This window comes from Rhinopithecus roxellana, chromosome 12 (assembly GCF_007565055.1).
Source record: "Rhinopithecus roxellana isolate Shanxi Qingling chromosome 12, ASM756505v1, whole genome shotgun sequence".
NCBI classification, from domain to species: domain Eukaryota; kingdom Metazoa; phylum Chordata; class Mammalia; order Primates; family Cercopithecidae; genus Rhinopithecus; species Rhinopithecus roxellana.
Window position 1 is genome coordinate 131,601,420 of NC_044560.1, and position 27,598 is coordinate 131,629,017.

At 55.3% G+C, this 27,598-nt stretch overlaps 1 protein-coding gene across 5 annotated transcripts in view; it reads right to left on the reverse strand.

Annotated features, from left to right (window-relative positions):
* Nucleotides 1-484: 484 nt before the first annotated feature.
* The window catches only part of LTBP4 (latent transforming growth factor beta binding protein 4), a 29,217-nt gene continuing 2,103 nt past the window's right edge, over nt 485-27,598 (reverse strand). The window contains exons 2-30 of one of the 5 annotated variants that reach the window (XM_010380838.2): nt 25,898-26,089; nt 25,470-25,717; nt 25,291-25,393; nt 24,820-24,894; nt 24,601-24,723; nt 23,566-23,730; nt 22,726-22,875; nt 22,504-22,611; nt 21,453-21,584; nt 21,248-21,373; nt 20,466-20,591; nt 19,727-19,969; nt 19,133-19,258; nt 18,925-19,044; nt 17,911-18,042; nt 17,576-17,701; nt 17,068-17,190; nt 16,663-16,794; nt 13,790-13,921; nt 13,585-13,710; nt 10,726-10,872; nt 7,530-7,796; nt 7,178-7,249; nt 6,450-6,578; nt 6,100-6,246; nt 4,240-4,392; nt 2,921-3,301; nt 2,422-2,574; nt 485-903 (exon numbers count right to left, since the gene is read on the reverse strand). In XM_010380838.2, the coding sequence (XP_010379140.2) occupies nt 749-903; nt 2,422-2,574; nt 2,921-3,301; nt 4,240-4,392; nt 6,100-6,246; nt 6,450-6,578; nt 7,178-7,249; nt 7,530-7,796; nt 10,726-10,872; nt 13,585-13,710; nt 13,790-13,921; nt 16,663-16,794; nt 17,068-17,190; nt 17,576-17,701; nt 17,911-18,042; nt 18,925-19,044; nt 19,133-19,258; nt 19,727-19,969; nt 20,466-20,591; nt 21,248-21,373; nt 21,453-21,584; nt 22,504-22,611; nt 22,726-22,875; nt 23,566-23,730; nt 24,601-24,723; nt 24,820-24,894; nt 25,291-25,393; nt 25,470-25,717; nt 25,898-26,089 (4,412 nt within the window). In that variant the 3' untranslated portion in view covers nt 485-748. The remainder of the gene's footprint in view (nt 904-2,421; nt 2,575-2,920; nt 3,302-4,239; nt 4,393-6,099; nt 6,247-6,449; nt 6,579-7,177; nt 7,250-7,529; nt 7,797-10,725; nt 10,873-13,584; nt 13,711-13,789; nt 13,922-16,662; nt 16,795-17,067; nt 17,191-17,575; nt 17,702-17,910; nt 18,043-18,924; nt 19,045-19,132; nt 19,259-19,726; nt 19,970-20,465; nt 20,592-21,247; nt 21,374-21,452; nt 21,585-22,503; nt 22,612-22,725; nt 22,876-23,565; nt 23,731-24,600; nt 24,724-24,819; nt 24,895-25,290; nt 25,394-25,469; nt 25,718-25,897; nt 26,090-27,598) is intronic. The other 4 variants (XM_010380839.2, XM_010380840.2, XM_030942709.1 and 1 more) reach the window with 4 other exon arrangements.

A 27,598-nucleotide genomic window follows, 5' to 3' on the forward strand; every position in this document is an offset into this window, starting at 1 on the left:
CTGTAATCCCGGCTGCTTGGGAGGCTAAGGCAGGAGAATCACTTGAAACCAGGAGGTGGAGTTTGCAGTGAATGGAGATGGCGCCACTGCACTCCAGCCTGGGTGACAGAGCGAGACTCCATCTCAAAAAAAAAAAAAAAAAAAAAAAAAAAAAAAAAAAAAAAAAAAAAAAAAAAAAAATCCAGAGGCAAGATTGCTCTCGAGATTAAAGAGAGAACAAAACAAAGAGAAGGAAAAAGAGAAAAACACATGCAGAAACAAAGATGAAAAGACAGGATGTAGAGGTTAGGCAGAGAAAACAAATCAGAAAGAGACAGAGAGACAGAGATGAGACAGAACGACAGAGACAGAGAAGGAAGGCAGAGACCAAGAGAGGCAGACAGACGAAACTAGGGGTCAGAAGGGAAGGGAATGTCATTTAGTGACTCAAAGCACAAACTGGAGGTAGATTTGGAGAAACAGAAAGACAGGTGGAGGCAAAAGATACAAAATAGGTGGGTTTTAATGGAGAATTTTATAAAAGGGAAAGGGCATGTGAAGGGGCCCCTGGGCCAGGCCCGGGACCACCGCATCAGTGGGAGCTGGGGGAGGCGGGGCAGTGCAGGGCGTCGCAGCTTCCAGACGTCTGTAGGTCCCTTCTCCAGGTTCGGGCGGGCTGCCCCGTGCACATACGCATAAGGGGGCTGCAAGATGCACTGCAGGGGCCCCGTGTGGTAGGCGCGGATGAGCAGCCAGCAGGTGCCAGGGCTCAGGCCCGGGGCCGCGCGGGAGCACAGTGGTGCGGCTGGTGCGTGGGTGCGAATCCCTGGCGGCAGATACAGCGGAAGGAGCCATCCGTATTGAGGCAGCGCGCGTTGACGCACAGCGGGGAGGCAGCCTCGGCCTCATCACACTCGTTGATGTCTGCGGACGGGGGACAAGGATCGCTGCTGAAGGCTGGGGCCCCAGAAGCTCGCCTCCTCGGCCCTTTAGGCTCTTGGAACAGAGGCTCTTGAGCCTCTCGTTTGGAGTCCAGTCTGACCTCAGCCATCTGCTAGCTGTGTGAGCCCGGCCAGGTGGCTTAACCTCTCTGTGCTTGTTTCGTGTTCTGTAAGATGGGTATGGTGGCCCCTACGGCACTAGGATTTTGTTAAGAAAATAATAACGGCCGGGCGCGTAACGGCTCATGCCTGTAATCCCAGCACTTTGGGAGGCTGAGGCGGGCAGATCACTTGAGGCCAGAGTTTGAGACGAACCTGGCCAACACGGTGAAACCCCGTCTCTACTAAAAATAGAAAAATTAGCCAGGTGTGGTGGCGGGTGCCTGTAATCCCAGACTCGAGAGACTGAGGCACTAGAATCACTTGAACCCGGGAGGCGGAGGTTGTTGTAAGCCGAGGTCAGGCCACTGCACTCCAGCCTGGGCGACAGAATGAGACTCCGTCTCCAAAAAAAGAAAATAATAATTAAAAAAAAGAAAATAATACTGATGATTGTGTCAGCAACAATAAATGTTCATGCATTGTTTTAAGCACGAGTATTAACTTTGTTCTTCTAATATCCCTATTAGGTAGGTACTGTAATTCGTTTTACACATGTGCCTCCATTTGCGCATGGGTCTTAATGTTATTGTAAATCAGTGTTAATAATATTCACAATTCTGTGAAATGGGATCTTTGACTACAGCCATTTTTCAGATGAGAAAAATTAGGTAAGGGCAGCGACCTGTCCAGCGTCACACGACAAGTTGCTGGACTGGGCCTGAGGTCTATGTGACCTCCTTGAGTTTTTTTGTTTGTTTTTTGAGACAGAGTTTCCCTCTTGTTGCCCAGGCTGGAGTGCAATGGCGTGATCTCGGCTCACCGCAACCTCTGCCTCCTGGGTTCCTCCCAAGTAGCTGGGATTACAGGCATGCACCACCACACCCGGCTAATTTTGTATTTTTAGAGACGGGGTTTCACCATATTGACCAGGCTGGTCTCAAACCCCTGACCTCTTGATCCGTCCGCCTCCGCCTCCCAAAGTGCTGGGATTACAGGCGTGAGCCACCGCACCCGGCTGAATTCTTGATTTTAATCACTTGGCTTTACTACCATCCAAATTAGGCAGACTTGATTAATACTCCCATTTTACAGGTGGGAAGACTGAGGCTCTCCAAAGAGTTCCTGCAAATTGCCCAAGGTAGCATTGCAAGTCACACCAGCACTATTCTATCCTTTTATCCTGCTTCAAGGCCCAGTTCAGCCCTGCTGACACCCTGACTCCGCCTTCTTCAGTCAAGCCCCACCCAGGCGCAAGAATTACTCCTCCCCTCTGGGCTGGTCCGTCCCCTGTAGTGAGGTCGTTTCCCGTCCCTTACCAGCACCTCCTGCTCAGGGCTTCCACCCTCCCTGGACAAGCCTTGCCTCTCCCCACGCATGCTGGCCCCGGGCCCGCCCTTACCAACGCAGGCCATGCGAGTCATGTCCAGGCGGTAGCCATCGAAGCAGCGGCAGGTGAAGCCTTCGGGGACGCGCACGCAGCGGCCGTTGGTGCAGCCGTCCAGGATCCCGCACTCCTCTGCCTCCAGCTCCTCGTAGGGCTCAGCCAGGGAACCTGTGGGAAATGCGGGGACCCTGTGACTTGAGGTCCCTGCCTTAGTTCCTTACCCACCACGGTGGGTGCGCGTCCTTGGCTCCATCTTTCTTGCTCTAAACTGTCCATCCCGCTCCAGGGCTGCGGCGGGCGCTGTGGGGCCAGTAAGCTTACCTCATTCTCTTGCCAGCTTTCCCTCTGCCGCTTTCTCTTTCTTTGCCGGGCTACAGACACTTGTCTGTCCCTCTCCGTGGCTCTCTCCAGTTGCACCTGTGTTCCGTCTCTCCTCCCACCTGTTTCCCTCCCTCCTCTCTCTGTGCACACCTCACCCCTCATTTCAGTCTCCTCATCCGCTGGCGGTGCTCACCAGCGTAACTTCCACCTTCAGGAAGCTCCTCGGGCTCTGGGAAGGAGCGGCGGGTGTCCCGGGACCGATAGGGCCAGCGGGTGCCCGGGCCGGGTGGCGCAGGAGCCTCAGATTCGCCATAGGGGCCACCATCGTCCTCAAAGTCTGGCATGTCGAAGCGGGATGACCCGTAAGGAGCCTCCCGGCGGGCAAAGGGCCCAGGTGGCGGTGGGTAGGGGTCGTAGGGTAACGCAGGTGGCGGGTACAACTCAGGCCCATACGGGAGGCCCTGGTAAGGTGGGCCTAAGTCTGGGCCGTACTCGTAGGGGAGTCCAAAGCCACCTGGTCGCGGGGGGCTATATGCAGGGGGGCGTAGCACATTGCACAGGGCCTCGAAGTCATCTGGGAACAGAAGTCAAGGCAAACAATCAGCCCCCGCTGGCCCCCACACCCACCACTCATGTACCTCCCTTGGGAAGAGGAGGCAGAGGAGTGGATGGGGAGGGTCCTGGGTGGCCCTGGGGTGTCTGGAGCCAGCACTGAGAATCTGAAGGCTAAGACTGGGATTCCAGTGTGCTGAGATCAAAGGTAATGAAGCCTGCTAAAAATCAGGGTCTGAGGCTGGAACTGGAGGGACCCATGGGAGCTAGGACTAGGGACCTGAAGAAATTAGATGAGGGTGTTCTGTGGACCAGGACTGGGGAATCCCAGGAATTGCTGCTGGGGAACCGAGGGGGGAGGATGTGTGGGAGAGGATCTGAGCCACTGGGACCTGGAGGTCTGAGGACCCAGGACTGGGGTCTTTGGAACTGGGCTCCTAAGGGCTGAGGATTGAGGACCTCAGGGGTTGTAGGAACCAAGACTTGGGAATCTCTGGGGCTGTATGTTGGGGTCTTAGGTACCCGGATGTGGTGTCCAAGGAAATGGGATTGGAGTTCTGTGAGGCTGTGACCATGGGGTCTGGGGCCAGGATGGTGAGGTCTGAACAACTGGTATTTCAGGTCTAAGGGCCCAGGATTTAGGGGAGGACATCTCATAGGCTGTGTCTTGTGGTTCTACAGACCAGGAGCGGAGGGTATGAGAGATCAGACCTCAGGGGCCTGCAGGGCTGGTACCATGGGATCTGCTGGGTCAGGCCTTGGGATGTCTGTGGCGGAGACTTGGAAGTCTTTGGAATGTGACTCGGGGACCAAGATTTTGGGATGGGCTGTGACTTGGGGGTTGGCCTAGGGGACAGAGTTTGGGTAGAGTCTGGGGGTTCTGAGACTGGGGATCTGAGGGCCTAGATTTGAAGCCCATGGGGCAAGGCCTCTGAGTTCAGCTTAGGCCAGCGTCAGCACCTGAGTCCTGGGCAGGGCAGAGGGCACAGTCCATGCCCCAGGCCTCTCCATACAGGCAGCAGCACTCTGTGTAGGTGGCCTGACGGTCCAGCCGAGGGTGACTGCACACGAGGTCAGCCCCAACTTCCTGCCAGCACACTCCCAGATTGTCATCTGCAGGTGGAGACAGCATGTGTCAGACTGGGCCTGGCACTCAGGTCCTCCCAGGGGCTGGGCCCTTCCCCTGCTGAACAGCCCAGTCACCCTCTGCCTATCAACAAATCCTTCTCATCAGCTGTGATCTAACTCCGGAAGTTCTCTGAGGTCGCTCCAGGGGTCTGGATTGAGGAACAAGGAGACTGTCATATAGGAGGAGAGGGCAGAAGAAGGGGGTCTAATGACTAGGAGGTAGGGCCTGAGAGGGATCTAACCAAGTCTGGCTTCTGGAGGGCTGTGTGACCTCGAGGCAGTTGCTTTGCCTCTCTGAGCATTGTCTGACATCTCAGTGTATGGGGGCAAGTGCTGAAGGCACAGGAAATGAGAGAAGAGTGGTTGGGACAGTGGGCAAAAAGAGAGGTGGCAAGATGCATAGAGAGTGTTGGAGCCTGTAATCCACTTTGGGAGGCTGAGGTAGGGGCGTTGCTTGAGCCCAGGAGTTCAAGTTTTGCTGGGCAACACAGCAAAAATCCAGCTTTATGAAAAAAAAAAAAAAAAAAATCAAACAAAACCAAAAGTTAGCCAGGCGTGGTGGCGGGCTCCTGCAGTCCCAGCTACCGCAAGACTGAGGTGGGAGGATCATTTGGGCATGAGAGGTCGAAGCTGCAGTGAGCTGTGATCATGCCACTGTACTCCAGCTTGGGCGACAGAGCGAGATCTTGTCTCAAAAATGAAAACAAACAACAACAACAAAGAGAGTGTTCAAGAGACAGAGCTTCAGGAGAAACTGTCAGAGATCTAGAGATAGGAAAAGAGTCAGAAACAAAAAGGGAGAAAAAAGACCCAAAGAGAGAGAGAGAAACACACCCAAAGAGTCAAAGACTCAAAACAAGAAAACAAAGATACAGAAGCAGGAGAAAGAGACCTGAAAACAAAGATCCGGAGGGTGTCAGAAATTCAGAGAAAATACGAAAGACAGAAATCCACAAACACCTGGAAAGAGACAGAGACCTAGAGATGCAGAGAAATAATAACAGGTAGCACTCATGTGGCACTTAGTAAAAACTAAATAATAAAATTTGAAAAAATAAAAAATACAAATAAAATAAAATTCCTTGGCCGGGCGTGGTGGCTCACGCCTGTAATCCCAGCACTTTGGGAGGCCAAGGCAGGTGGATCACCTGAGGTCAGGAGTTCGAGACAAGCCTGACCAACATGGAGAAACCCTGTCTCTACTAAAGAAAAAAATACAAAATTAGCTGGGTGTGGTGGCACATGCCTGTAATCGCAGCCACTCGAAGGCTGAGGCAGGAGAACCGCTTGAACCCCGGAGGCAGAGGCTGCGGTGAGCTGAGATGGCGCCATTGCACTCCAGCCTGGGCAACAAGAGCGAAACTCCGTCTCAAAAAAAAAAAAAAGAAAAGAAAAGAAAACTCCTCACAGCCACCCTATAAGGTAGGGGCTAAGTGTGCAGAAAGGAAGCTGGAGTCCAAGAGGCAACATGCAAAAGTTGCCTTTAAAACTTTTGCCTTTAACCACCTAGCCAGCTCGCCTCAGAGAGACAGGCACTGGGACAGAGACTGAGCTGGGGCTCAGTGGGGCGTGGCCTTTGAAGGGCGTGGCCGTCGCAAAAGTGTGGCCCGGGGTGCGGGTGTGAGGCTGAGCCGAGGCAAGGAGGGACTGGACGGCGTGGGCGGGGCATAGCGGATTTGGGGGCGGGGTTACCGAGGCTCTGGCTCTCGTTGGAGACGCAGCGGCGCTGCGAGCCATCCAGCACCAGAGGGGGCTCGCAGGTGCAGTGGTAAGAGCCCACAGTGTTGACGCAGCGGCCGCCCTCACAGGCCGGCTCCTCATCGGCGCACTCGTCATTATCTAGGGAGAGGATGGTTAACAGGCAACCCCTTCAACTCCGCCTACCCTTTCCCATTTCTCTTCCCAGCACATTGGCAGTGTGATGGATGGAGTCTAGACTCCAGGAAAGACTTCCCGCTGGTGGTGGCCACATTCCAGAGAGGAACTGGCATGGCTAGGGGTTGGAGAGAGTTGCCAGGGGTTGGGGGAGGTGGGGCTTGTACCGATGCACTCCAGCCGCTGTGTGTGGTAGTAGTAGCCGTTGCTGCAATAGCACGAGTAGCCTGGGGCCGTGTTCACGCACACGCCACTCTTGCACACCTGGTCTCGGAAGAGCTGACATTCGTCCACATCTGTGGGAAAAGCAGAGAGATGGGGGTGGGCTGGATGGGTGGAGTGTGTGAGGGCATGACCAGGGAAGACAGAGACAGAGGTGGTGATAGAGACCGAGAAGTAGAGACAGGGAAAGAAAGATGAACAGGCCAGGAGCGGTGGCTCATGCCTGTAATCCCAGCACTTTAGGAGGCCAAGACAGGCAGATCACCTGAGGTCAGGAGTTCGAGACCAGTCTGGCCAACATGGTGAAACCCTGTCTCTACTAAAAATACAAAAAAATTAGCCAAGCATGGTGGTTTGTGTCTGTAGTTCCAGCTACGTCAGAGGCTGAGGCAGGAGAATCGCTTGAACCCAGGAGACAAAGGTTGTAGTGAGCCAAGATCTCGCCATTGCTCTCCAGCCTGGGCGACAAGAGCAAAACTCTAAAAAAAAAAAAAAAAAGAAAAAAGAAAAGAAAAAGAAAGAAAAAAAGAAAAGAAAGAGACAGAGGACGGGTGGGGTTGGGGAGACAGATACAGAGAAACAGAAAGGGTGAGAGACAGAGGCAAAGAAAACAGGAAGAGACAGAGCTGGGCCTGAGAGCTGAGTAGGGTGGAGGGTCAAAGGCTGGCCTCACCTCTCCGAAGGCTCGGGTCTCCGCTGGGCGCCAGGTAGCCCCGGCCATGAGGGCACAATGACTGGTACTCAGCTACACACAGAGACAAGCCTGAGCCAGGACACCAGAGCCCCAGCCCCAGCCCCACCCTGCTCGTGCCCACTTGTCACAAGTCACTCTGGCCCTGTGCCTGTTAATGCCCACCACTCAGCCTCATGCCCGCCCATGCCCACCTGTCTGGCAGCTCGCCCTTGCCCTGACAGTACTAGTACCTCAACATCCTGTCCAAATGTGTCCCCTGTCCCAGGCCCACACCCCACCCAGTATTTCCACCCAAGCCCTCAGCCCTGTGTTCCCATCAGCCCATGCCCACCTGTCTCGGTGCCTGGGCACTGCTGGATGCGGCAGCCGCTGCCCCAGCCCTCACCCACAGTACAGCAGCACTCCTGCCACGTCACATTCCGAGCCAGGATGTTGTCACATGCATCCGGGGCCGCCGTGTCAAAGTAGCACTCCCGGCGCCCGCTCCCCACAGGGCCCTGCCTAGGTGTGCTAGGTCGGCGGGGCGGGGGTGGTGGGGGTGGCCTGGCCGGCAGAACGGGGCTGGCAGGTGCCTGGGGCTGCGAGCCTGGGAACGTGCCTAGGGAGACAAGGGGCTTTAGCCCAGTGTGGGTTGAACCCCCAACCCCGCCACATCATAGATGGGGAAACTGAGGCCGGCATAGATGGGAAAACAGAGGGCGGCAGCCATCAGTGGCAGAAGCAGACTCCACACCTCTCACACTCCTCTGTCATTGTCTCTCTTTCTCACTGTCACCTCCTGTCATTTCTACATCTCTTGCCTCCCCACCTCACTCTTCCCCGTCACTGCAGCTAACAGCTCGGGTGGGTGGTGAGGGAACATCCCTGGCTTCCTGGATGCCTCTCTGGGTCTCTTATCTGGTGTGTCCCAAACTGGCTGAGTCTTCATCTCAAAATCTACACTTTGTCGCCAGGTGCAGTGACTCCTGCCTGTACTCCCAGCACTTTGGGAGGCCGAGGCGGTCAGATTACTCGAGGTCAGGAGTTCCAGACCAGCCTGACCAACATGGTGAAACCCTGTCTTTACTAAAAATACAAAAAATTAGCTGGGCGTGGTAGTGGATGCCTGTAATCTCAGCTACTTGGGAGGCTGAGGCAGGAGAATCACTTGAACCTGGGAGGCGGAGGTTGCAGTGAGCCGAGATCACACCAATGCACTCCAGCCTGGGCGACAGAGCGAGACTGTGTCACAAAACAAACAAACAAACAAAAAATCTGTGCCTTGTCTTGGACACAGCTTCCCCACCCAGACATCCACAGCTTGTCCACATGGCCTCTTGGGTTTTTCTCCCACCACCCTTTCCTCCCCTTCCACAGCCCCTGCCTTGGTCCAGCCCTGTCCTCTCCTGTCCAGGCCCCTGCCCCAGCCTGTTCCCTGATCTCCCAGCCTCCAGTATCACCCGCTGTAATCACCTTCACATGGCGGCCAGAGGGAGGTTTCAAAATCCGATTCTATCTTTCCTGCTCAAAACCTTTCTATGAATACTACACAGCCATGAAAAAGAATGAAATCATGTCCTTAGCAGCCTCATGAATGCAGCTGGAGGCCATTATCCTAAGCAAATTAATGCAGGAACAGAAGACCAAATACCACATGTTCTCACTTATAAGTGAGAGCTAAACAGTGGGTACTCATGGATGTAAAGATGCCCACAATAGATGCTGGGGACCACTAGATGGGGGAGGGACAGAGGGAGAGGGACAAGGGTTGAAAAACTGGATGTTAGGCCAGGCATGGTGGCTCATGCCTGCCTGTAATCCCTGTACTTTGGGAGGCCAAGGTGGGTGGATGACCTGAGGTCAGGAGTTTGAGACCAGCCTGGCCAACATGATGACACCCCATCTCTACTAAAAATACAAAAAGTAAGCCAGGCATGGTGGCGGACGCCTATAATCCCAGCGACTTGGGAGGCTGAGGCAGGAGAATTGCTTGAACCAGGGAGGTGGAGGTTTCAGCGAGCCGAGATGGTGCCACTGCACTGCAGCCTGGGCAATAAGAGTGAAACTCCATTTCAAAAAAAAAACAAAAAAACAAGAAAAACTGGCTGTTGGGTACTACGCTTATGCTTACTATCTGGGTGACGGGATCATTTGTATCTCAAAGCTCAGCATCATGAAATATACCCAGGTAACAAACCTGCTTATGTATCCCCTGAATCTAAAGTAAAGATGGAAATTATTATAAATAAATAAATAAATACGTGGCTTTTTTTTTTTTTTGAGATGGAGTCTCCCTCTGTCACCCAGGCTGGAGTCCACTGGCGCAATCCCACAACCTCCACCTCCTGGATTCAAGCGATTTTCCTGCCTCAGCCTCTCGAGTAGCTGGGATTACAGGCGCGCACCACTACATCCAGCTAATTTTTGTATTTTTACTAGAGACGGGGTTTTGCCATGTTGGCCACGCTGGTCTCGAACTCCTGAGCTCGGGTGATCTGCCCGCCTCGGCCTTCAAAAGAGCTGGGATTACAGGTGTGAGCCACCACGCCCAGCCTAAATACGTAACATTTAAAAATTAAAAAATATATATATACTGCAGCCTGGGCAACATGACAAAACCATGTCTCTACAAAAAATACAAAAATTAGCTGTGGTGTGGTATATGCCTGTAGTCCCAGTTATTCAGCAGGCTGAGGTTGGAGGATTCCTTGAGCACAGGAGGTGGAGGTTGCAGTGAGCTGAGATCATGCTACTGCACTCCAGCCTGGGTAAAAGTACGACCCTGTCTTAAAAAAAGAAAAACATTAAAAAAAATTTTCCAAAAATGCCCTGAAACCCCTTCCACGGTACCGCAGTGCTCTCTTACTGTGGTAAGTCAGTGTGATCGGGCACCTGACTCTTTCCTTGGCCCCATCTCTCCCCACCCCTTCCTTTGCCCTCTAAATCATGCATGTTGAACCTGTTTCAGTTCCTCTTACATGCCAGATGCTCTCTGGCTTTGCCAAGCCTTTGCCCTTGCTATGTCCTCTGCCCAGAATGCCCTCCTCACACATCGGGCCTGGCTCATTTCTACTCATCCTGCAGCTCTCAGATGTCCTCTCCTACAGGAAGAACTCCCTGACCCTCTTCTCATGCTGGGCCAGGCGCCTCCTCCAAAACCCCCCTGGGCTTTCCCCATCACAGTCTTGTTGATTTCTCCGAGTTGTCACTATCTGGTGATATCTCTGTTTGTCCCATTGGCTTGTGAGCCCCTTGAGGACAGACAGTGATCCCTCCTGGTCACTACTACGTCCTCAGTGCCCAGAAGATGGCCTGAACACAGTGCACGCCCTGTGAACACTTGTTGAATGAAAGAATCTGGTAGAGTCACAGCCAGGATCTAGTTCTCCTGACACAGTCTCACTACCCATGTTAACCTATGTGTCTTTTGTTGATGTTTAAAACAACAGTATTTAACTGATGGTAGCTGTCCACATCAGGAATGATTACACCACATGATTTTCCCATGGGGCCAGCAGTCATCAGTTAAATAGACACAACAGTCTCACCAGCAGAAGTTCGTGGGGAAACACAGCGTCCAGTCATGGGGTCAAACTCCTCCGGGCTGTTGGGGCAGACACAGAGGAAGGAGCCTTCGACATTTTCACACAGGGCAGCTCCACATACACCCTGTAGTGTTTCACACTCATTCACATCTGTAAGCAGGAGACAACAGGGGACACAGTGGTTATAAGCTTCTGTGATTCCAAAGGTCTGAAAGTCTGAGCTTTCAAATATAACGGGTATATTTAATGGCCCAGACTCCATCATCTGTTTTTCTTCTAGTGACAAGCCCTGAATTTCCCTTGGGAACCCTGTGCTCCTCTATTTTCAATCCTGTGCTTTGAGTAGGGCTATATCTACTCTGAGAGGTGGGCACAAGTTCCAGGAATGACCAAATAGATGACTGCATTTCTCTGGTTCAGAGATAGCAGTGATCCTGCTGGGTCAATCAAAGCCAGGCCTGGCACTTTCGCTAGAAATACTGAAAAAGAACCTCCCTTTTTAGCTCTAGGGTTGCCAACTGGGGATGTTAGCCCAGAGGTTCTAGGGCCACCTTCATCATTATGAAAAATAATCTGCCTGAAAATCATGCAATAGAAGAAAGCAGAACTCAGAGAAGACAGAAATAGCCTTGTTAAAATTCCTGGATCCAGTTATGCCTGGAGTTCAAATATATCCCAGGACTTTATAGTTTTAATTCCCTTTAAAGAAATAAAACCTGTTGTGTTTGCATTTGTGAAAATTTACAGAAAGCATAATTAAGATTCCTGCATTTCATTGTATATAAATTGAATGTCGAATGAAAATATCTGTAGGATACAATGGCTCATGCCTGTAATCCCAGTGCTTTGGGAGGCCAAGGCAGGAGGGTTGCTTAAGGCCAGGAGTTTGAGACCAGCCTGGGCAACAGAGCAAGATCTCTATGGGCCAGGCGCAGTGGCTCACGCTTGTAATCCCAGCACTTTAGGAGGCCAAGGTGGGCAGATTACCTGAGGTCAGGAGTTCAAGACCAGCCTGGCCAACATGGTAAAACCCCGTCTCTACTAAATATGCAAAAAATTACTGGACGTAGTGGTGGGTGCCTGTAATCTCAGCTACTTGGGAGGCTGAGGCACGAGAATCGCTTGAACCCGGGAGGTGGAGGTTGCAGTGAGCCGAGATCACGCCATTGCGCTCCAGCCTGGACAACTAGAGCAAAACTCTGTCTCCAAAAAATACTCATCTCTACAAAAATTAACAACATTAGCTGGGCGTGGTTTTGTGTGCCTGTGGTCCCAGCTACTCGGAAGCTCAGTTCTGGAGGGAAGTTGGCTTGAGCCCAGGAGTTAGAGGCTGCAGTAAGCTATGATCACACAACCACACTCCAGCCTGGGCAACAGAGCAAGACCCCAGTTCAAAAAAAAAAAAGAGAGAAGAAAATATTGGTAAACACATATTGAATTCTGGTTAGTGATATGTATATTGAAGAATTTATGGGGAAGCAGACTGGTGCCTGCAATTTACTTTTAATTCTGTCCAAAAAATTAGATGGATTAAGGATAGATATGTGAGGAAGCAAGTATAATAAAATAATATAATCTAGATCATGAGTAGGCAGGTGTTCATTCTATGATTCTCTCAATTTGCTTTGTGTTTAGAAATTTTCCTCATAAAATGTTAGGAAAAATTAACATTTATGAACACTTTAGTGCTTTATACATTTATACTTTATACATATTTATTTATTTATTTGTTTGTTTATTTATTTATTTATTTTTGAGACGGAATTTTACTCTGTCGCCCAGGCTGGAGTGCAGTGGCCGGATCTCAGCTCACTGCAAGCTCTGCCTCCCGGGTTTACGCCATTCTCCTGCCTCAGCCTCCTGAGTAGCTGGGACTACAGGTGCCCGCCACCGCACCCAGCTAGTTTTTTTGTATTTTTTAGTAGAGATGGGGTTTCACCATGTTAGCCAGGATGGTCTCGATCTCCTGACCTTGTGATCCGCCCATCTCGGCCTCCCAAAGTGCTGGGATTACAGGCTTGAGCCACCACGCCTGCCCTATTTTTATTTTTTGAGACGGAGTTTCGCTCTTGCTGCTCAGGCTGGAGTGCAATGGTGGGATCTCAACTCACTGCAACCTCCGCCTCCTAGGTTCAAGCAATTCTGTCTCAGCCTCCCGAGTAGCGGCAATTACAGGCATGCACCACCATGCCCGGCTAATTTTGTATTTCTAGTAGAGACGGGGTTTCTCCATGTTGAGGCTGGTCTCGAACTCCTGACCTCAGGTGACCCGCCCACCTTGGCCTCCCAGTGCTAGGATTACAGGCGTGAGCCACCGCGCCTGGCCTACTTACACATTTTTAAAAGTATGCACACAAAAATAAAACCTGAATAGGTCAGGTTTCTGTCACCAGCCACTACAACAGTTCTGAGAAATTTTTTTTTTTTTTTTTTTTTTTTTTTTTGAGACAGGGTATCACTCTGTCACCCAGGCTGGAGTACAGTGGTGTGATCTAGGCTCACTGCAACCTCCACCCCTTGGGTTCAGGCCATTCTTGTGCCTCAGCTTCCTGAGTAGCTGGGATTACAGGCATGCGCCACCAGACCCTGCTAATTTTTGTATTTTTAGTAGAGATGGTATTTCACCATGTTCACCAGGCTGGTTTCAAACTCCTGACCTCAAGTGATCTGCTTGCCTCGGCCTCCCAAAATGCTGGGATTACAGGCATGAGCCACCGTTCTCGGCATGAAGATGATCTTATATTCCAAAGTCTAAATTCCACAACCTGAAAGTTCCTATTTGTTCAGATATATGGGGAGGGACAGGACCTGACCAACCTCCCCCACCCGCTTTGGTCCCATCCACCCCCTGAAGTCCCGTACCCACGCAGTGACGCCCATCCCGCGCCCCCTCGTAACCCTGGTCACAGAGGCACTGGAAGGAGCCGGGCAGGTTCTGGCACACGGCGTGGGCACCGCAGAAGGACCGGTTCCGGCATTCGTCCACATCTGCAACCACCAGACAGTCAGGCCATTTCTGGACCTTCTACCATCTCCACATCTCACCCGATGCCTGACGGACACCCACCCTGGCATCCGCCCCCTGGCGTGGGCTGATAGCCAGGGTCACAGGCCGGTGTGCAGCGGTAGGAGCCGGGGGTGTTCTCACAACGCTGGGCTCCACAAATCTCAGGACCATATTCTTGGCACTCATCCACATCTGCAGAGTGTGGAGGAGATGAAAGGGGAGTCAAAGGCCTGAATTCAGAAGTTCTAACACCACTTCCAGTCCCCAAGACTAAGAAGTCTTTAGAAATCTGGTATTCGTGGCCGGGCGCGGTGGCTCAAGCCTGTAATCCCAGCACTTTGGGAGGCCGAGATGGGCGGATCACAAGGTCAGGAGATCGAGACCATCCTGGCGAACACAGTGAAACCCCGTCTCTACTAAAAATACAAAAACTAGCCGGGCGAGGTGGCGGGCGCCAGTAGTCCCAGCTACTCGGGAGGCTGAGGCAGGAGAATGGCGGGAACCCGGGAGGCGGAGCTTGCAGTGAGCTGAGATCCGGCCACTGCACTCCAGCCTGGGTGACAGAGCAAGACTCCGCCTCCAAAAAAAAAAAAGAAATCTGGTATTCTAGGAGCCTGAGCTTCTAAAGATCAACAATGTTGAAAACTTTGTTTTTTCTTTGAGACGGAATCTTGCTCTGTCACTCAGGCTGGAGTGCAGTGGCTCAAGTTCGGCTCACTGCAACCTTTGCCTCCTGGGTTCACGCAATTCTGCCTCAGCTTCTGGAGCAGCTGGGACTATAGGCATGCACCATCATGCCTGGCTAATTTTTGTATTTTTAGTAGAGATGAGATTTCACCATGTTGGCCGGGCTGGTCTCAAACTCTTGACCTCAAGTGATCTGTCCACCTCAGCCTCCCAAAGTCCTGGGATTACAGGTATGAGCCACCACGGCCAGCCACTTTTGTATTTTCTTCTTTTTTTTTTAGTAGAGATGGGGTTTCATCATATTGGCCAGGCTGGTCTTGAACTCCTGACCTTGGACGATTTACCTGCCTCAGCCTCCCAAGTGCTGGGATTACAGGCATGAGCCACCACACCCAGCCATTTTTTTTTTTAAATGGGGGTCTTGCTCTGTTGCCCAGGCTGGAGTGCAGTGGCAGGATCATGGCTCACTGGAGCTTCAACCTCCTGGGTTCAGGCAGTTCTCCCACCTCAGCCTCCCAAGTAGCTGGGATTACAAGCATGCACCACCACACCTAGCATAGTTGATAACTCTCAAATCCTCACTGCCGTTTCTCAAAAGCATGGTCCCGCCTCAGGGCCTTTGTACTGGCTCTTCCCTCTGCCAGGAACAGTCTCCTCTCAGCTCTCTGCATGGCTGCTTCCCTCACTTCCCTCTGGTGTCGAGGTCAAGCCCTCCTAGCACTCCTCCCTCCACTGCTCTGTCATCTCTGTCCTGCTTTGTTTTCCTTCCTAAACCTGACCTTATACATATGTATTTATTGGTATGCCGACTGTTGCCTCCCTAGAATGCAAACTCTACAATAGCAGGGATTTGTGTCCATTTTGTTCCTTGCTACATCTCCAGTGGCAGAACAGTGCCCGACACATAGTAAGGTGTCCCCCAGTTTTTTGTTGTATAAATCTTTTTTTTTTTTTTTTTGAGAAGGAGTCTCACTCTGTCGCCCAGGCTGGAGTGCAGTGGCATGATCTTGGTTCAACTGCCACCTCCGCCTCCCAGGTTCAAGCGATTCTCTGCCTCAGCCTCCTGAGTAGCTGGGACTACAGGTGCATGCCACCACGCCCAGCTAATTTTTGTATTTTTAGTAGAGACGGGGTTTCACCATGTTGGCCAGGCTAGTCTCGATCTCTTGACCTCGTGATCCACCCTCCTTGGCCTCCCAAAGTCCTGGGATTACAGGCATGAGCCACAGCGCCTGGCCTGGTGTATAGGTCTTGAATTTATTTACATATTTATTACCCCACAATGATAACTCCAGGAAGGCAGGGGTTTTTATATGACTTATTTCCTGTTGCACTTACTTCCTTTTCCAGACACTGGCATAGAGTAGGTGCTTAATGAATTCTTGTGGAATTAATGAATATGATCTTATGAAGCTAGACTTCCGTGAGTCAGAGGTCTAGCAGAGTCAACGGCAGCCCACAGATGTTTTGTTTCAAGTATTCCACAAGATGCGGACTCACACATCATCACCTCCCCACAAAAAAAAAATTAAACTGTATGGAAGATTAGCCCCACCCTCTTGCCTCCCTGGAGTCTGACTCGGGAGGGGTGAAATTGCCGCGCGGGAAGGAAGACCTGGAAGGTAAGAGAAGGCAAGGGGCGGGTCTGTGGGCGAAGCAGAGATAGGAAGTAGGGCCTATGTGTTCAGAGACTGAAGCCGTCTGAGCGAATGGAAAGGCCAGTGTAGAGAGGCCATGGAAGGGCTGAGCTTAAACGGGCGGAGGCCAACGCTAGGAGAATTTCACCTTGGGAATTTCTCATTGGGCAAGGATGAGGCCTAGGGTCGCCGGGATTGGGCCTCTTTGGAGGGAAGGCTGGAAGTAGGACTGGTGGAGGACGGGGAAAGGGCGCGTCCAAACTTCTGTTAGGAAGAGAAGGGGCCTGAAGAGGGGGTTTTAATCCAGAGGCCGACTGGAAGGGGCGGGGCCTAACAGTTTTGGGGAGGTGTCCTACTGGGGGCATAGCCTAAAATGTGGACCGGGCTTCGGCTGCAGAGGCGGAATGGACTGCGGCTGGAAGAGAGGCTTGGCCGTGGTCCTGACACAAGAAAATACATGGACACGGTGGTGGCTTATTTCCACTACAGAGATACGGTGCTTTCCCTCCCCCTAAGTCTGGGAAGTAGGGCGCCCCTCCTCAGTCCCCAAGGGAGCAGCCTCCAGCACCCCGTTGCGAGCGCTAGCGGAGGTGGAGGGGGCAGGCTCACCGTCACAGGTGCCCTCGGGGCCCGCATGGTACCCAGGATCGCAGTCCCGGACACAGCGGTAGGAGCCGGGGGAGTTCTCACAGCGCTGCGACCCGCACAGGGCCGGGCCCCGCTCGCGACATTCGTCCACGTCTGAGGAGGGAGGTCGGGTGGTCGGATGTGGGAAGCAGGGAGGCAAGATGGGGGAGATAAGGAGGGGAGAGGAGAGTCAGAAAGGGGAGGCCAGGGAAGCAGAGAGGGCAGGGGAAGATTTGGGTAGAGGAGAGATGGGGAGGCTAGGAGAGGAGGCGGGGGAAGGAGGTAAGGGGAGGGGAGAAGCGGAGGAGGAAAGACAGAGGTGGGAGGCCAATGGGCGAGTCCGGGAGTCGGAGGGAGGAGGGATCAGGCCGGGGCGGGGCCTCTCACCGAGGCAGGAAGCGAGGTCCGGGCCGGCGCGGTGTCCCGGAGGACAGATGCACTCGAAGGAGCCGTCGGTGTTGGTACAGATGCCGCTCTGGCAAAGGTCCTCCTCGCTGCACTCGTCCACGTCTGCGGGACAGGGCGTCCGAAAGCCCGGCCCACCTCCCCCTCTTGCCTAACATTCCAGTCCACACCCCTCCACTGCTCCTCGGCGCTCCTAGGCCTTTCACGCCTTCCCCAACCTGCCTCAGGCTCCTTCCCTCCCTGCAAGCATCGGCCCCCGACGGGTTTAGAACAGCTTCTTTCCAATCATTGTCCGAATACCCAGACTCCGCCCTCTCCTCTCCATACCCCTCCCCGCTCACTGCCTCGAGACTCCCACCAGCTGCCCCCGATCGTGCTGGAAGATCCCGGCCAAAAACTCGTTTTCCCCTTTTCGCCCTCTTCTCCCCGTCCCGCCTTTTCCTGCCCTAAGCCCACCCTTTCCGGAGCCAGGACCAGCCTGGGTACGAACCGAGGCAAGAAGCTCCACGGGGCCCGGGTCGGTAGCCGGGAGCACAAGTACAGGCAAAGGAGCCGTCAGTGTTGAGGCACTCGCCGTGAGGGAAGCAGAAATCGCCCTCCAGGCACTCGTTCACGTCTAAGGTACGCGGGAGTTTGGGCGGAGTCACAGGACCCGGCCTCCCAGACACAAGCCCCGCCCACATCGCAGTAACCCCGCCTCCACCAATGCCAGGTTTCTGAGCTCCTCCCACAGCGCCTTGGTCCCGCCTCCACCTTTCCAGCCGGCTTTGCCCTGGAACCCAGGCCCTACTCCCAGGCTCTCTGGCGGGTCCCTATGCTGCTCACCTGCGCAGGGCCCGGCCCGACCCGACGGCGCCCGGTAGCCTGGCGCGCAGCTGCAGCGGAAGGAGCCTTCGGTGTTAGTGCAGTGGCCGTGGGGACCACAGGGAGGGGCACCCGAACTGCATTCGTCAACATCTGTGGGGGGTGGGTGTGTTCAGAAAGGTTCCAGTCTCGGGACACACCGGACGAATCCCCTTGGAATAGGGGGTCTGGGGGAGGTGGTGGGAAGTGTCCTGAGTTGGAGGCCAGGGGAGGGCTCTATGGCAGAGGTGGGTAGGTCTGACCAAGGTTCCGGGGTTTCGAGGACCATGGTTGCGAGTCCTGTGGGTCTAGGTTTCTAGGAACTACCTGTGCCAGGATTTTGGATTCAGGAGAGGGGACTCTGGCTTAGACAAGGATCAGAAATGAACTAGGGCAAGGGACCAGTCAAGTATTATAAACCAGGATCATTGGATGGGATTCGGTTGAGCCATGGGTCGGAGTTAGTGACTGTAATCTGAGTCCAGTTAGCATCAGAAGTTACAGTCAGGGTCCAGAATTCTGCCTCAAGTCAGGGGCCAGGGTCAGGGATTATGAACCCAACCAGGTTCCAGAGAAGGGATTCTGAGAAGAGGCAGGGGCTGTGAAAGAGACAGGACCAAGAGTCACACAGTCAAGGTTATGGTCAGTGCTATGATTAGTGAATTATGATTAGGGTCAAATGTCACAGTCAAATTCAGGAGTTACAGGTCACATTCAGGGCCAGAGTCATGAGGGTCACAATTGCTATCAGGGTATGGACAGGGACTATCATCAAGGGTGATGGTTCGGGTCAGATGTCACTGTCAAGTTAGGTCTCAGGAGTCACATTCAGGGTCAAGAGTTATGGTCCAGGTCAGGGTCAGGAGTCACAGGCTCTGGGGACTGAGGGACTGAGGTCCAGGTCAGGAAGTTATGGGCCAGGTCATAGTTATGATCTGGGTCAAGGGTCAGGGGTCATGGTGCAGGCCCAAGGTCACAGCCAGGGCCTAGTCTCACCAGTGCATCTGCCACGGTGCAGGTGGTGGCCAGGAGGACAGGGCCTGCACTGGAAGGAGCCAGGTGAGTTCATACACTCCTGCCCAGGGCATGCCAGGTGGTTCTCACACTCATCCACATCTAGGGGGCAGGGGAGAGGGTGGCCTTGAAGAAGTGGCCCAATGCCCCCCTCACCCATCCACACTACTCCCCCCCTCCCCGGCCTCACCCTCGCACTCGGAGCCAGCAGCGTTGGGTTGGAAACCGGTGGGGCAGACACACTGAAAGCTGCCTTCTGTGTTCTCACACCGGCCGTAGGTACAGGGTGGGGGGCTTCGGGCACACTCATCCACATCTGGAGCAGAGGGGACCAATCAGGCTGAGGAAAGGACCTGAATCCATCCCCATGGCCATTACTACCCACCCCAGCATTCCAGCCTTGAGCCAGCCTCCTGGACTTGCCTCAGGCTGCTCCCTCTTCACAGGAAGACAGACGCCTTCCTCCCTTCCTCATGTCCCCATTCAGTGGTCTCTCCAGCTACTAGGGTGGGGCTAAGGCACCAACTCCATGTTGCCTGCCCTGCCTCAGGTGACCCCCTCCTCAGGGTTCCCAGAAGCACAAGAGTATCTTTCAAAAAGGGAGGAGGGGTGGGGAGCACTATCTTATTTTGTTGAAAGGAGGGAAGACTCTGGAGTGAGGTCCCCATCCCTCAGCCCCTGTTCTCCATCCCTGAGCCCCATCACTCTGCGTCTCTGCCCCTCAATCTCTCTCCAGTCCCCACAGCAAACAGTGATGGAGTGGGGCTGGGCCCAGCACCCTCACCTTGACAGGGGGCCCCGGGCCCTCGGGAGCGGAAGCCAGCAGGGCAGGCACAGTGAAAGGAGCCTGCCGTGTTGTCACAGCGGCCGGGCCCGCAGGGCGGCGGCTCCTGGGCACACTCATCCACATCCTCTTCACACGCCGAGCCCCGGAAGCCAGCCGGGCAAACACAGCGGAAAGAGCCGGGCAGATTCTCACAGGCCCCTCGGCCACACAGGCCTGGGCTCTGGGTGCATTCATCCACATCTGCACAGGGCAGGGGGCCTGGGGTCACTTGCTCCCCTCTGCCTCCCTGACCTCTGTCACTTTGGCTTTCCACCCTCCATCATTCTGTCCCCCTGACCCCATCACTATTCCTCCTTGTAACCATCATCTGACTCTGTATCCTCCACCAATCCCCTACTAAGCTGCCTTGCTGGCTCTGTCTCTGTAGTCCCCATGAGAAGGCCTCCTTCTCCCCTGTCCCCCATAACTCTGCTCCTCTTACCTGATTACTGACATCTCCATCCCTCCTCACTCTGCTTCCCCATCTTCCATGACTCAGCCTTTCTGTTTCCCATCACTTGGCCTCTCCATCCCAGGTCTCTCTGCTGCCATTAAGCCACACCTCTGCTCCAGAGCCTGGCCTCTGTCTCCCATCAATCAGCTCGCTTTGCCCTGTTGTTCAGTCTCTCTGGCCCTCATCATCGCGCTCTACCCAACCCCTCACACCCCTTCCCAGCTGCCCCTCCCAGGCCCTCACCCTGGCAGCTGGCTCCGTGCGGTGCAGCCTGGTACCCGGCGGGGCATACGCACAGGAAGCTGCCTGGCGTGTTTTCGCAGCGCCCGAGGTCACACGGCGGCGGCACGCGGTGGCACTCGTCCACGTCTGTGGGCACAGACCAGGCGGCTGGGACTGGGGCAGACAGTCCCGGGAGAAGCGACGCAGAGAGGCGGGGGTAGGGGGAAGCGGGAGCGGGGCCAAGCTTGGGCCAGAGCCAGGCTAGGGACAGGCGGAGAGGTGCACAGTGAGAGGGGCAATTGGAGAGGGTAGAGTTTGGTAGGGCAAAGGCAGAAAGGAGAGCTTTGGGGACCGAGCAAAGGGAAGGTGGGGTCGGGACTAGAGAAGAAAGGAACAGTCTGGGGATGGGGTTCTGGTGTGGCAGGGTTGGAATCAGGGGTCGTGGTCAGGAGATTGGTTGCCGCAGTTGCAGGACAGTGGCGGGGCCTGGGGGAGGGAGTTAGTCTGGGACGGGGAGAGGCGTGGCCAATAAGGGCGGGGCCTGGGCGTGGGGGCAGAGCAATACGAGCCGCGACCAGGCCCCAACAGAAACTGGCAGTTTGGGAGCTAGGTAGGGGTGGGGTCAAAGGGAGGCTGGAGCTGGATGGAGGCGGGGCAGGGAAGGGCGGGGCCAAGGACCAGGGCAGAGCGGTCCTGGGGCGGGACCCGACAGGGGAAGCGTGGGAGGGGTGGAGAGGCTCTGGAGTGAGAGAAGGAGCGAGACCCTGGGGTGGGCCTGGAGCCGGGTGGGGCAAATTTCTCACCCAGGCATTCGGCAGCCCGTGGGCCGGCTCGGAAGCCCGGGCCGCATACGCAGCGGAAGCTGCCTGGTGAGTTCTCGCAGCGCCCGGGAGCACAGGGCGGGGGCACGCGGCGACATTCGTCCACATCTGAGGACACGGAGGGGGCTGGTGACAAGGTGACCGGGCAAAGCCCCCCGCCTCCTTCCACCCCCTCCGCCTTGCTCACCAATGCATCGGGTGCCCTGGGGGCTGAGCCGGAAGCCAGAGTCGCAAGCGCAGGTGTAGCCGCTGGGCCGGGAAATGCAGCGTCCTGGGCCGCAGACCTGGGGGTTGCGCTGACACATGCCGGAGGAAGGACCTGGGGGGTCCAGTCAGCCAGGGTTCCCCCATCTCTGAATCCTCCGTTCCTTTCCTCCCAGTAGAACCCCCACCCCCGGAGACATCCATAAAACACCTTCATGGATGTCTCCTCCCCAAGCAAGCCCAGTCTTCTGATCTCCATTTTTTTTTATACTGGAACGTTCTCATCAGATCCTTGGCCGAATCCCCTCATAATGCCACCCCAAGGTCTCTGGCTTTGAATAGTTTGCCCTCCAACCCTCCGCCTAGATACATTCTTAGTGCCCTACCTGAAAAATAATTATCTAATATTAGATAATGAAAAATAATTATCTACCGTAAGTATCTGAGCACTTACTAGGTGTCAGACACTTCAGAGACATCTCAACAATGATCCCCATTTTACCGATGAGAAAACTGAGTCTCAGAGGTTAAATGACTTGCTCAATTGACACAGAAGAGCCCAACTCCGACTCCAGCTCCTGATCTAACTACCACCCAACCCTTCAAATGCTTCTCTCTGCCCATAACATTCCTATTTGCTGTATCCTGGAATATTCACCTTGGAGTTTCTTACCCCAGAATCCCACCTGTAATACCCCCATCAGTGCCCTCAATTCTTTTTTTTTTTGAAACAGAGTGTTACTCTTGTCACTCAGGGTGGAGTGCAATGGCGCAGTCTCAGCTCACTGCTACCTCTGCCTCCTGGGTTCAAGCGATTCTCCTGCTTCAGCCTCCCAGGTAACTGGGATACAGGCATCTGCCATCACGCCCAGCTAATTTTTGTAGTTTTAGTAGAGACTAGGTTTCGCCATGTTGGCCAGGCTGGTCTCGAACTCCTGACCTGATGATCCACCCTCCTCAGCCTCCCAAAGTGCTGGGATTACAGGCCTGAGCCACCGCTCCCGGCCCAATGCCCTCAATTCTTTCTATCAAACCTGAATCAGGAATCTCAGGACCAATCCAGGCAGGGATGCTGGGCAAGGGAAGCTCAGGGCCGGGCCGGTGGTCAGGCCGGGGCTCCGGGCGATGGGTGGGCAGAAAGCCTGATAAAGAAGGGGTATCAACGAGTGGAGCCCAAATCCTCTCTTGCCTCCTTTCCCTATGGGGCTTGGGCAGCCCCTTGAAGATGGCACCCACTTCTGCCAAAGCCAGCTCACCTGCAGATGGCCGAGAGGTGGCTGGCAGGGTACGAGGCTGGCTGAGTGACACTCGGGGTGGCTCCTGGCCCAGGGGTCTGGTGTTGTAGCGGAGGTCGGAGGCCGAGTAGTGGTAGCCAGGGCCAGCCGGGCAGATCTCCCGGAAACCCTCTGGGAATAGGAAAGAGAGAGGGACACAGAGAGGACAAGACAGCAGGAGGAAAGCGATGGCAAGCCCACACCGTGGCCTTGCCTGGGGCAGGGCTTGGCGGGACAATGTCAGGGTTTTGAGTTGGAGGCTGGGATGGGGTGGTGTCCTGGCCAAAGAGTAGAATGTCTCAGAGGTTAAAGGTGGGACCAAGAGCGTTTTCCCCCATTTGGGATGGTGGTAGGGACAGGGTTAAGGGTAGGGTCTGGTTGGGTCTATAGGGACAGACTTGGAGGCTAGGAAATAGCTCCCTTGTGGGATTTAGTTTTAAGCAGAAGATAGAATGCCAGGGAGGTGTCTCAGAGAGAGGCATGCCTGGGGTGGGGCTAAGCTGAAAGCAGTGTCTCAGAAGCTAAGGACTTGGTCAAAGCTCAGGGACAGGATGAGACTGGGCGTTGACGCTCAGGAGACAAAACCTAACTTGGGGGCTACGGGGTAGGTGTGGCTACGGATGGAGGGGTGGATGTGGCTACGGATGGAGGTGGAGCCGTGGATGGGGTCCAGTCTGAGGCCCACGGGTCGCAGAGGCTGGGGCGTGGCCAAGGCTAGAGCCCAGCCAGGTTAGGGGCGTGAGACTCAGGGTTGGAGGGCGGAGCGTAGAAGGAGCGCCACGTGTGTTGCGCGTAGGGTTAGGCATGGCCGCAGGAGCTCACCTGAGCCGAAGGGTGGGCAGAGCTGGCAGCCCCGGCCCCAGGCCTTGCCCACGCGACTGCAGCAGCAGATCTGTTTAGTGATGTTCCGCAGAATGGGCAGCGAACAGCCGCCGTCGCGGAGCACGCGGAAGCAGGGCCCTTTGGCCTCTGAGATCACGTGTTGGGCTGCGAGGAGCAGGGAGGAAATTCTTCAGGGCGGGGCTGGGAATGCTGCGGCACTGAGGGATTTGGGAGAGAGGGGAATGGTTCCCGGGTTGGGGATGGGGGCTGCTGGGTGCGAGGGGCATTTGGGAGAGGTCTGAAGGAGAGCAGTGGGCTCTGGAGGTCTGAGAAGGGCTTGGAGCCTGTGAGGTGTCAGTGGTGAATGAGACTCTGAGAAGGATCTCAAGATCTGAAGAAAGTCGAGTCTCGAGGGGAAGGAGAGGATTTGAGGGTCTGAGAAGGATTCCAGAAAGTCTGGGAGAGCTGGGCGCGGTGGCTTACGCCTGTAATCCCAGAACTTTGGGAGGCTGAGTTGGGCAGATCCCTTGAAGTCAGGGTTTGAGGCCAGTCTGGCCAACATGGTGAAACCTTGTCTCTACCAAAAATACAAAAAAAAAAAAAAAAAAAAAAAGAGCCAGGCATGGTGGTGCCCGCCTGTAATTCTAGCTACTCGGGAGGCCGAGGCAGGAGAATCACTTGAACCCGGGAGGCAGAGGTTGCAGTGAGCCGAGATCGCGCCACTGCACTCCAACCTGGGCGACAGAGCGAGACTCCATCTCAAAAAAAAAAAAAAAAAAAAAAAAAAAAAGTCTGGGAGTCTGGAGGGATCTGGATCCAAAAGACTTGTAAGGTCTAAAGGTGGTCCAGGGATTCTGAGGCTGTAGGAGAATCTGAGAAGTTCTGAGGGGGCTCTAAGGCTGACTGAGAGGAACCCGGAAATCTGGGAGGATCTGGGGGGGTCCGAGGGAATTAAAAGCCCCAGTATGCTCTGGGACGCGGTCTGAGGGCAGGGAGGGCATGGGACCCAGCCTCAGCTCCCTGCTGGTGGCTCACAGATGCAGCTGCTGCGGGACGAGTCGAGCAGAAAGCCGTCGGGGCACACGCACGTGTACCCGCCGCGCGTGTTTGCACACTCGCCGTGCTGGCAGCGCCCGCCAGTCGCGCACTCATCCACATCTGCCAGGGTTGGGGAGGTCACTGTGGAGTCAGCAACTTGATCCCTGCATATCCCGCCCCCAGAACCAAGCCCCTCTCACTCCTGCCCCATCGCACCTTCGCAGGACCCATTAACTCTTTCAAAGCCGGTTGGACAAGGTCCATCTGGGGCGCCCACTCTTCCGGAGTTCCCTGTGGCGAGAGGAGAGGGGTGGGCCAGGGACAGGTGGGCTGAGCGAGAATGGAGTGGGCAGAGATGAAGACTGGGTGGAAGGGACTAAAAGATGTTGGCTGTAGTTGAGTGCAGGGTCAGCCTTAGGTTGGCAGTTTGAAGTGGCAACACTGGAGACTCCCAAAGACATGGGAGGTGCCATGGCACAAAAGCAGGGTGAGAATAGAGTGGCCAAAGTCAGAAAATGGGGTGGGTGGTCCCAGAGTGGTATGAAAAGCTTAGGAATGGAAGTCGCCTCCACAGTGGGGTAGGCGTGGCTACAATTTGTGAACTGGGTTTATTTAGGGCAGAGTAGGAGCGGTGAGGTTCTCACCCCTCCCCAGCTCCGAGCACCTCGGGGACGTCCTGGGACTTACCCAGGCGCTCGGAGCACAGCTGACAGTCGTGAACACCCCAGGCCAAGCCGGCCCCTCGGCAGCAGACCTCCTGCGTCCGGAGCCCGGGCAGCGGGGACGCGCACTGCGGGGAAGTGTTGGGTGAGCGCGCCCCCGCGCGGAGGCACGCTCCGGGTCCCTCCCCACCGGCCTCCTCTCACTTCGCCTCCGCGCAGCTCCCGAAAGCAGTAACCGAAGCCCGAGGCGTCCGAGAAGCCGTCTTCCCGCGGCGCGCTCTGTGCCAACACCGTGTAGGGCGCTGCCGCCTCCGCCCGCGCCGCCGCTTCCGCCCGCGCCACCGCCTCGGCGTCCGCCTCCTCCCAGGGGCCAGACACACGCTCCACCTGGTGCACCACCACCGACGCCTCCTGCGGGTGCTCCACGTGGACGCTCACCATAGATGCCACGCCTAGGGGAGGCACGGCCGGGCAAAGGGATTTCTACACGGGTTCTTACGGGCTGGAGCTAGACAAGCGGGGGAGGGCGAGTTGGGCAAAGGTGTTGGGGAAGGCGGGAAAGTTGGGGGTCAGGGGCACAGTGAAATGCTTGACAGAGGGGTCGGAGGGGACTCTGGCCACACTTTCCTCACCGTGCTCGTCGTCGCGGTGGTTGGCCAGTGGCATAGTGTACACGGAGCGGGTGAGTCCTGGTATAGCCGGGGCCGGGGGCCGGGCGCCCGAGGAGTGCAACTGGCAGAACTTGCCAGCGAAGTCCGGGGGACAGAGGCAGCGGTCAGGCTTCACGCACACACCGCCATTGTGACAGATTAAGGGACACAGGACTGGGAGAAGAACAAAGACACTCAGGGGCGCCACCATTCCTAGTATGTTCCCCTGGGGCCAGCGAAGTTCCTACTCCCTCAATATCATTCATTTCTAAGTCGATCTGCCCTCAGCTGTCATGTGGCCCCGCCCCAGTTCTGGCATTAGCATTGGCCCAGTCCAGTCATTCAGCCATCAGAGGTACAGCACCACCCACTAAGTCCGCAGGATCTCGCTCTATTGCCCAGGCTAGAATGCAGTGCCGTGATCAAGGCTCTGCAGCCTCGACCTCCTAAGCTGAAGTGATCCTCCCACCTCAGCCTCCTAAGTAGCTGAGACGACAGGCGTGCACCACATCGGGTTATGTTTTTTAAAAATTTTGTAGAGGCGGGGTCTCACTATGTTGGCCAGGCTGGTCTTGGAGTCCTGGGCTCAGGCAATCCTCCTGCCTCAGCCTCCCAAAGTGCTGGGATTACAGGCGTGAGGCCGGCCAGCCCTCAGGCTGTTTATTCACTTTCATGTCAACCTTTCTGATCCCACTTTCTGGTTGAGTCCACGGGGTTCCAGACCAACCCAGACGGCGCTGACCCCACCCGATGCTGATCCCTTCCATTGACTCAAACCACATTTTAACCACTCCCTGGCATAACTCCCCGCCCAACTCTGTCTCCTTCGCATTCTATGCCCGCCCACACTCCCTCTGCTAGGTCCACGAAGTCCCATCCCAGGCCCCTGGCTCTGCCCCCTTTCTAGCCCCTCTCACATTACCTTCTACCCGCGGGATTCTAAACCCTGCCTATCCAGGAGCTTAACCTGCCGCCTCTAGCCCCTCCCACCTCCCTTTTCTGCACTCTGATTCGCCCGGCTCACTAGTTCACGCCCCTCCCACCCCACCTCCAGGCCGTCCGGGTGCACTAGTTCCGCCCACCGCGCTTTGTCTCCGCCCAACTTCTTTCTGGCTGGGGCTTTAGAGTTCTAGCTCTGCCTTACCGCCTCCAGTAGCACCGGGGCGGGCCCAAGAGCGGGAACGCGCCTCCACTCCCCTCTGCGCGCCCTCGCTGGGCCCCAGGCCACCTCTGGGCGGGCCACTGCCAGCTGTGCGGCGGGGTAAACAAAGAGAGAGGTGCGGCGGGGGCAGGGCGGAGGCTCCGCATTCCGGACCCTTGGGGAGCCCCGGGACCTTTGAGCCAAAGGAGGCCGGACTGTCCTGCGAGGGCACCCCCTCCCTCTCTCTCCCGGGGCTGCAGAGAACAGCTGGAGACAGCTGTGCGGAGGGGAGGGAGGAGGCAGACGGCCGGGGGAGGCGCGTGTGGGATTCTGAGCCACAACTGTAGAGAGGAAAGGGCACGGAGAGCCACCTCCATTTAGAAGGATAAAGGGACTGGAGTCCTGGGAGGAGATCGACTAAAGGGCAGTCTTCTCGAGTTCAAAGTCAGCTGGAGGTTTCTGGGATGGAGGAACCTAGCTCAGAGGAAACTGAGGTGGCCTTTCAGCAGGAGTCCTTTTGTGGACAGTTACCTAGAAAACAG